A 9,577-nucleotide genomic window follows, 5' to 3' on the forward strand; every position below is an offset into this window, starting at 1 on the left:
AAGAAAGAAAGAAAGAAAGAAAGAAAGAAAGAAAGAAGAAAGAAAGAAAGAAAGAAAGAAAGAAGAAAGAAAGAAAGAAGAAAGAAAGAAAGAAAGAAAGAAAGAAAGAAAGAAAGAAAGAAAGAAAGAAAGAAAGAAAGAAAGTAGAAAAAGAAAGAAAGAAAAGAGGAAGGAAGGAAGGAAAAAAAGAAAATAAAAAGGAAGGGGGGAAAGCAGAGAATTAAAACAATGCAATCATGCACTATTTAATTCCAACACACAGAGACTCACCCTCTCTTCTTCCAATAAAATACATTCTATAACAATAAACAGAAGCAAATCTACTGCGTTTCAGTCTATGGCCATACCACCCTGAAAGAAGTCAATCCTCTTACCATTTATAACCTCACTGTTTGTTAGAAGAGCATATTTCCAAGCACATGATACCCTAATGTCTCTGAATATTCCTTTTAATTTGATATGTTTAAAATGTTTAGTTTAAACCTTCCAGTTTTTCCGAAATGAAAAAAAAAACCTTTATCTGAAAAAGACTTTATCTTGTAAATTAAAATGGATCTGCTTAAAGTTACTTGTGTTTAAACTTCAGCATCTGCTTGCTGCCATCCACTACATTAAAACTTTTATTTAAAATACAGTAACAGCTGGACGTGAGCACATACACCTGTAATTCCAGCACTCAGGAGGCTGAAGCAGGAGGATCACAGCAAGCTCAAGGCTAGCCTGGGCTATATAGTGAGTTCAAGACCAGCCTGAACCACATAGCAAGACAGTCTCTAAATAAATAAATGACAGTAATTGTCTGGTGCCACTGTTCCTCCATAATTAGACTTAGCCTGAGGAGAGGGGTTTTTCTGGTTTGATCTATTTCCAATGATAAGACTCTTGGGCCAGGTATATAGTTCAGCAGCACAAGCACCTGCCTAGCAAGCACAAGGTCCAGAGTTCAATTCCCAGTAACCAAAGTTCAGTGGAGTGAGTGCGGGTGATGGCCTGTCAGTGTGGCTAACAGGTGGGAGGACACAGCAGCCCTGTTTTCTGGGGTGTGAGTTCCCAAGGCTGGAAACCCAAAGGGTGTTTTGTGGGCTTCATTTTTTACTTTTCTCTACAGTGCTGGGCCTTGAACCCAGGGCCTTGCCCGTGCTGTGTAGGCATCACCTGACACTAAGGCCATTTGGTGGAAGGCAATTTGCTGGCATCTCAGGGACTGTGGAGCCGCCTGGCCACTTGGTAGTTGAGGGAGACGGAGTTACTGAGGTTTGCTCCACAGCTCCTTTTTCCAATGGCCGGGTTTCTCAAGGCAGCTTTTTTTTGTTTTGTTTTTTTGGTTTTTTTTTTGGTTTTTCTCCGGTACCGGGAACCGAACTCATGACCTTGCGCTTGCCAGGCAGGCGCTTTGCCGCTGAGCTAAATCCCCAGCGCCGCTAGGTAGCTTTTTAAATTTCCATCAATGAGGTCCAGTAGTGGGACCAGAAACAGGCGTCTCCACCACAGTACTAGGCTCGTACTTCCGACCTCCAGGCGGCTGAGGGGCTTGGGCTCGGGTTTCCCCCAGTCCTCACTGGGGTTGGCAGCCTCTCCCCGCCTGTACCCTTGGGCTGAGCGAGGCCAGGACCAAAGAGCTGCGCCTCCCTCTGTGAGCTGCTGCTCCTCCTCCCGCAGGGACGGCTTTTCGGGGTTGCTTTGTCAGGAGCTTCAGGACCTCTGCATCCCAGGAGCCAGCCACAGAGGATGGTCTGGGGTCCACTCCGACGGTCCAGGCCCCGGCTGCACAGGCTGGTCACCCGTGTTTAGCGGGAGTGGGGTGGCAGGGGGCTCCCCCTACTGAACAGCGGCCTGAAGGGACCCTCAGAAAGTCAGTCTGGCCCAGGGGTAGGCTGGAAATTGGACAAGGAAAAATAGGCGCATCAAAATAAGTCTTTTTAACAGCAACACCCAAAAAAGGAGAAGGCGGGAAGCGAGGCAGAGGCCACAGCCCAGTGGGGCGCACAGGGAAGATGACACAGCCGCGGATACGCGAGACTTCTAGCGAGCACACAGACGCCGACGTCCAAGTCCACTAGGGACAGTGGCGGCTTCTTCCGGGCCGAGCCCCAGGACTTTTTCCAGCTGAGTTCTTGTTCTGGGAAACTGGGTTGAGCTTTCCGTTCCCTCGCCCAGGAAGCCTAGGGCGCTGCAAGCGGGAGCAGAAGGAATTTTCCAGAACCCACCAAAAGGTGGCGCCAGACACCCGTGAACACAATGAGGGGCTCCAGTCCTGGTTGGCTCCTGAAGCTGTGGACCGGATCTGGGCAATGAGAGATTCCAAGGAATCCGAGAGATCTGCACCCACAGAAAATCACCCTGGCCAGAGGATAAAAACAGAGCACACAGAATATGAGAAAAGATATCCTTTTTCTTTTTTAAGAGAAGGGGAGGAGTAACAGAGGCTATGCAGACTTTGAAATCCCTCCTTTATAGGGACGCAAAAGAACCTTGCCGCGGGGCCTCTTGACAAGACAGAGAGGGGCAACCGGGCCAGACTGGAAGAGAAGTGAACGGCCATGAGAGGCTGTAACCCTGAGGAGGCGGGGGATGGTCACAGGGGTCAGGGGCCCGGGATTGGTGGCGAAGGGAAAATCCCTCTGACGCATCTACATTTACTAGTGTTTTCCACTGGCGCAATAAATGAACCAAGCCCAACACAACTAAATAGCAATAGAAATACCGTACATTCTTTTTTTCTTTTTCTTGGTCTTTTTGAGACAGGGCTTCGTTATACAGTTCAGGCTGGCCTTCAACTGTCTTTGTAGCCCAGGCTGGCCTCAAACTCGTAGCGATTCTTCTGCCTCAGCCTCCCAAGTGCTGAGGTTACAGGCATGTGCCACCACACCCGGTGTACATTCTGTTCTATTCGTCTTCGTGAATTCATTGTGTTATATTTGGCGCATTTTGGGTGGACGCCTTCCAGCTTATTGTATCCATTGATGTTAGACAACATCCCCTGACATTCACATTGCCCCGCTGCTGGCCAGTAGGAGCACTTTTCAGATTGGTTACGGATAACTTTGAACGACCTGATTATTTAAGCTTTTTGTTTTCTGATCCAGCCAACTGTAGATATTCTAGAATTATCTTGTATCTTTCACCCTCAGATTGGACATCAAATTTAGCCATGGCTCCAAAACCATGGTTTCGTTGGGGAAAAATAGTATTGGAAACCAAAGTCTGGACATTAGGGTACATTGAGGGGGTGACATTTCTTCTGGGCCACTTCAGTGAAAAAAAGCCAAAATATGTTTAAAACACATAGAAGCCTGATTTCACACTGACTGGCTCAGTTAACAGTGGGCAATTCTTACTCACACTTTGCGATCTACAGTTGGCCCTTCTTTTCACTTATCCTGGAAGCTGGGCTCCTAATAAACAATTATTTGCTTTATCCAGTAATGCAGGAGACTAACTCTTTCAAAATGTGCTATCAAATTAAAAAAAAGTAAATAAATATATAAATTTTAAAAAAAATAAAAATGTGCTATCAATACAAACAGTGTGAACCCTGAATACGATCTTTGTGTTAGATAGCATACCCCCAAAGGATTTGTTGTCTAATTACTGTGTAATACAGTCCCTCGTAATCTCACATCGCACTGCTAGGCAAGGACTTCTCTGACAGTTTGGACTCAGATGTTTGCATTTACCATGACTCTGAGAAGGCTGCACGATGTGCCCCATTTTATGCACCACATTTTCATTTCTCCATATGGCTTATAAACTCCCAATATGCTACATAAATCACTTAACAATAATAATTCTTTTTAATATTATATTATTAGGCCAGGTGTGGTGGCACACGCCTGTAATCCCAGCACTTGGGAGGCTGAGGCAGGAGGATTGTTGTGAGTTTGAGACCCACCTGGGCTACAAAGTGAGTTCAAGGCTAGCCTGAGCTGCATAGCGAGACCCTGCCTCAAAAAGACAAAAAAAGTTATATTATTAGCATTTTCCCCTTACCCCATTGGATCATCAGCCTCATGGAGCAAGGATTTGCTCACTGGACCCTGGTGTTGTTCTCTGAAGTCAGGATAAGAAAGCCAGGCTTGTTTCCAGGGAAGCTTCTGAGTCGACAACAGCACAGGCCACAGGGAACATCTTCACTGAAGCAGCAGAAGCAGCCTGGGCCACTCCCCTCCTACAGTTCCCCCAGTGCCAATGGGCCACAATGACAATCTGCAAAAAGAAAGCCAGCATTCATTTTGAACCTGCTTCTAGGCCTCCTAGCTGAATATCTGGAAGGTTTAAGCTTCCAGGAGATGTCCAAGGCTGGAGCTTATAACCAGGGGGACCATGCTGCTGGTTCACCTGGATAAGCCCCATTACAGCCGTTGTCCTGTTATAGTCACAAAATACACTCACCATGTGCACTCATTAAAGAGTCCATACTTGAAGAACCAAGGGATAGGGATAAATAGCTGGAGAGGAAGCTTGAGGAGGAGCAGAGTTATCAGCCATGTAGGAGGCAGCCCCTCAGCCATCAGGACTAGCTCGCTGTCTAGTACATGGCTGGGGACATGGGAATGCAACAGAAGCGGAGAGAAATGTCTAAGTACCTACAAAGGCCAGCAAATAATGGGTGGACTTTCATGGGAGGTTCTAGCAGGGGCTCTCGGGCTCATTGTTGGTTCTGGGTCCCAGCAGGTGACAGAGAGAAATACCCTCAGGGTGAAAAGGGAGAGGGGAGGGAAGCACAAAAAAATGATGACCTGTATATTAGTAGTGTGGTCTTTATTTTTGCAAAATGAACATACGTTTCCAGTTGATGTAAAATATAAAATTCACACACTCTTCATAAAAAATTAACACAGCAACACACAAAATGGCACAAAGGCAAGATTTTGGCGATCTCCTAGCTGGGAGAGAGGCTGTCCTCTATTTTTTTTTTTAGCACCAATGGGAATGTGTTTTTCTTTTTATTTTATTAGTACATTTAGATACAGTGATCATATTCATCAGAGGGAATTTGTACCAGTACATATCTTGCTTCTTTTTTTTATCATTCCCCTCCCCTCCCTTCAGCTCTTCTTCAACTCATTTACAAAGGCCTTGTTTCCATTTTAGGTCTATTGACTTTTCCTGTCCATTCTTATACACACACACAAAAAAAAAACCTTGTTCTCTTTCTCATCTGAATATTTTCTCCCCATTACCCAATACCTATGATATATTTTTTCCGTTATTTATACATCAGATTCTCACACTAGAGAAACAATATGGTATTTACATATGTGTGTCTGATTTATTTCACTTAAGAGTATGGTCTCAAGGTACACCCATTTAGCTAGAAATGTCTCAAGTTTATCTTTCTTTGTGGGTGAGTAGGACTCCATTGTATAACACCCCCATCTTCTTTATCCATTCATCAGTTGACAGGCATTTGAGCTGTTTACAAGACATGGCTATTACAAACTGCCACTATAAACATGGATGTGCATATATTGCTGAGGTATAATGCTTTTCCTTCTTTTGAGAAAGTACCAAGAAGAATAATTGGGTCAAATGGAACCTCTAGGTTCAGTTGTTTGAGGAATCTCCACACTAGTCTACACTCCCACCAACAGTGGAAAAGCATTTTTTTTACCTCACAGCCCTTCCAGCATTTCTTATTGGTTGATTTTTTAATAATAGCTATTCTTTCTGGAGTGAGATGCAATCTCACTATTATTTTAATTTACATCTCTCAAATAACCAGGAATGTTGAACATTTTTCATATATTTATTTGCAGTTTCTACTTCTTCATCTGAGAGGTGTCTATTCATTGCAGATGCCCATTTTTGGACTGAGTCTTTAAATTTGGGAATCTGATTTGCTTTTTAGTTCTTTATATATTCTAAATAGAAGTCCTTCGCCTGAGGTACTGCTGGCAAAATTTTTTCCCACATTGTAGGTTGTCTTGTCACTCTGTTGGTGGTTTCTCTCACTGTGCAAAAGCTTTTTAATAAAATGAAATTCTAGTTGTTGATTCTTTGTGATAGTTCCTGTGCAGTCAGGGTTTTGTTCATAAAGTCTTTGCCTGTGCCAATGTCTTCAAGAATTCTACCTATTTTATCTTCCAGTTCATTAAGTGTTTCTGTTTTAATATTTGATCTTTGATCTATTTCAATTTTAGTTCAGTGCACAATGAAAGATATGGATCTAGTTTTAAATCTACAACATTTATAAAGCCAGTTTTTCCTGCACTGTTTGCTAAAGAGGCTGTCTTCCAAAGATTTTTGGCTTCTGTGTCAAAGATAAAGTGGCTGAGAATATCTAGACTTGTTTCTGCATCTTGTAGTCTGTCCCATTGATCCTCGGGTCTGTTTTTCTGCCAGTACCATGCTGTTTTATTACAATAGCTCTGTAGTATAATTTCAAGTCAGGGATTGTGATGCCCCCTGCCGTGGCTTTCACGCCCAGAACTGCTTTTTCTAGTCTAGGTCTCTTCTGGTTCCAGCTGAATTTTGGATTGTTTTCTCTAATTCTGTGAGATATGCTTTTGGAATTTTGATCAGGACTGTGTTAAATCCGTACAATAATTTTGGAAATAAAGCCATTTTCACTATATTGGTTCTTCCTACTGAAGAACAAGGGATATCCTTCCATTTTGTAACATCCTCTTTGATCTTTTTCAGAGTACTATAGTTTTCAATGTAAAGGTCTTTTATTTCCTTGGTTAGATTTATTCCTAAGTATTTAATTTTTTTGGATGCTACTGTGATAGGTGTTGTTATCATAACTTCACCCTCAGTAAGTCCACAATATAGTGGTTTTTGCCCTCAGGAGAGAAAATTTAAAGGGGGTTCAGGGGAAAACAGAAATAGAAAGAGAGGAAGAGATTAGAAGCAAGGCTGGAAGACAAAGGAAGATCACACAAACTTTGGGAAAATGGTGAAGAAGGTAGGAGGGAAACAGTGAAGGAAAAAATAAAAACAAGAACAGAACAGAACAACAACAAAAAACTAGAAAACATCTTTACACTCATATAAAAACAAGAACAATCATGAAAAAATAAAAACAAAAGCAAGAAAAGAAAGAAATAAGAAAAAAAATGTCCACCTCAATGTGTGTCTCTTCTGTCACTGGTAGACAACATGGGCAGAGTCCAGATCTGAGTTGATTAACTCCAACAAACCAGCCAGAGTTTTACAGCAGGATAGTGGGTAATTCCAGCAAGCCTGCACCTTTAGTTCCACTGAAGTTCAGGCCAGTTTCCGGCTGTGAGGCTGGAACATGATTTGTTCAGCCTGCAACACTCTGTGGGCCTCCTGCTGGCTTGAACTCGGCAGCTTCACCATGCCAGTGGGAGCTGCTAGATGGGGCTGGCCTACAGCTGTTCTGAGTTCTGAGCTTAGCTGGCCCCTCTCCAAGATGGCTACCAGCCAATCACCCTTTCCTGGGGAACATCTGAACCAGAACAACTCACCAGCCACTGCAGTTCACTGCATCCATTGTTTCATTCCACTGGTGCATTTCTCTGGAAGCCTCTAAGGTCACCAGTTATCACCATGCATCTGCAGGTTCAAGCCGCCCTTCCCACATAGTGAGTCTGGTCTCAGGGAGAATGCACCACCCACCTCCTTCTTCATTGAATTCTCTCCCTTTGCTTTTATGGTGGGCTTCAATCTCACCCCAGATCCTTCCTGGTTCGCAGGGACCCACTTCCCTCCTTCTTCGCTTCCTCATGTTGCTATATTCCAGCAGGTGGACACCAAATCTCACAAAGGCTCTTTCTCTGTGGCTCACCACTCCACCATCTTCCCAGATGCCTTCCATGTATTGAGACTCCACCTGGTGGAACTAGGGTGGCTGGCCTGTTTCCAAGGGAGAAAAACCTCATTGAAGCAGTTAGCCATCTCCACTGCAGGATGTTTGGTTTTTTCGTTTTTGTGTGTTTATTTGGTTGGTTGGTTTTTGTTGTTTTGTTTTTGTTGTTGTTGTGGGCGGTTTTTTGGTGGGGTTTTTTTGGTCCTAGGAATTGAACTCTGGACCTTGTGCTTGCCAGGCAGGCACTGTGACGCTGAGCTATCTCCCCAGCTCTACAGGATGTTTGGAAAGACCCAGGAAGCGGCAGTGGAGACCAACCAACTCAGTGGATCTCAAGGTGGGAGGGGGTAGGAGCTAAAAAATGAGGTTCAGGTGTTGCTCATCAGTCTCTCATCCCAAGAAACTCCTCTTTCCATTCCTTCTCTGCTGGTGGCTCTTCTTCAGCTGATGCAAGAAAAACTGGCAGAGCTTTTGGAGCTGGGGTGGAGATGAGCAGCCTGGAAGGAGATAAGGGTACCTGCATGAGCTGTTTGAGGAAACAAGGGTCCTCACAGATTTCCTGAGGACAGAGGCCTGTGAAAGCATTGAGGAGCACCCTGGCCCTGCAAAACCAATACCATCCTCCTCAGTTGGGGTTCTTGCACACTGAGGCTGCCCCCCATCCAGGCAGTCAGTGGTCGTGGATTCCTGGGGTGTGGCTGCATATAGAGGACTCAGAGTGCTCCTCCCTTGCCCCAGCTACATCCCTGAGACACCCCACTCTCCTCACCAGAGGTGTCCTTTAGGCCTTTCCCTGGCTCAAGACTGACAGTGGAACTAAATCCCAGAAGATCCCTTTCTTCCAGGAACCAAAAGGACCGCCCAGGAAGATCCCCTTTCGTTTCATCTCTGCCTTTTAGCAACTCCGAAGGACTAAGAAGCACAAGCCTTGCACTTGTTGCTGACGTCCTTCTGTGCTCTCACCACACTGTGCACATTTTAATTCCTGTCCTCAGAGTGCACACAGGGGCCACAGCCCATGGCGTTCCCCGGCTTACAGTATTTATACACATCCTGTGCTCAGCGGGGTTGTGGTCTGCATCCTGCTCACAGGCTGCAGTTGGCTAAGCCAGCCACCTGTGCACAAGCATTGGGCTCTCCGTGCTGGCTCCCATCCTCCCTTCCTTCTTCAGGGCGGGCTTTGATCATTCTCATTACACATTTGCATCCTGCTCTGCAGAGGAACTGAGTCCATCACAGTGGCCAGGGCTGCCAGCTTCCGCTCAGCCCTGCAGAAGCGGGGCGTGTGTGCACACACAGAGGCAGCCAGCACTTGACAGGTTTGTCGTAATTCACATTATGGATGAGAAAACTAAGGACCAGAGGGATTGAGTCTCTCTCTTCATGGTCACTCATCTGCCAAATGGCAGAGGTCACATCGCCTGACCCCTTGTCAGTGCTCTGCTGGCCGTAGTCTCCACCCTGATGGTCGCTTTTAGGCATGGACCAGCAGGCAGGCAGGGGCTCCTCACTTCTCCCATCCTTTGTCCATCAAGGAGAGAAATGCAGCCTCTCCCTCATGAGTTCTGTGTCCTGCAGACCAGGCTGTCAGCTCCTGACAAGTGGGCCCTTTCCCAAGGCCACTAGATCCAAGTCCAGAAGACAGCATGGCCGTGGCACAGACGTCCACCTCTTCCCTTCTGCAGCTGATTAACTTCTGCGGTGAGTTGGTTATTTTCAAGGTGTCTGGGAGGACCACCATGGGGCAACAGGAGTATTGAAGCAGCTGGCCCATCTTCCAGACGGACAATGGCACAACCA

General features: G+C 45.4%; 1 protein-coding gene across 2 annotated transcripts in view; it reads right to left on the reverse strand.

Annotated features, from left to right (window-relative positions):
• Window positions 1-1,368: 1,368 nt before the first annotated feature.
• Window positions 1,369-9,577, reverse strand: part of Il20rb (interleukin 20 receptor beta) — a 36,575-nt gene continuing 28,366 nt past the window's right edge. Inside the window, exons 7-9 of one of the 2 annotated variants that reach the window (XR_001231528.1) lie at window positions 9,333-9,575; window positions 3,991-4,206; window positions 1,369-2,340 (exon numbers count right to left, since the gene is read on the reverse strand). Coding sequence is in view for 1 of the 2 variants with exons in the window: in XM_013505811.1 (XP_013361265.1) it covers window positions 4,057-4,206; window positions 9,333-9,575 (393 nt within the window). In the remaining variant the exon portion in view is untranslated. Of the gene's footprint in view, window positions 2,341-3,920; window positions 4,207-9,332; window positions 9,576-9,577 lie in introns of those variants that run through there. The other variant, XM_013505811.1, reaches the window with a different exon arrangement.

This window comes from Chinchilla lanigera, unplaced genomic scaffold (genome assembly GCF_000276665.1).
Source record: "Chinchilla lanigera isolate Chin_1 unplaced genomic scaffold, ChiLan1.0 scaffold00100, whole genome shotgun sequence".
Classification (NCBI taxonomy): domain Eukaryota; kingdom Metazoa; phylum Chordata; class Mammalia; order Rodentia; family Chinchillidae; genus Chinchilla; species Chinchilla lanigera.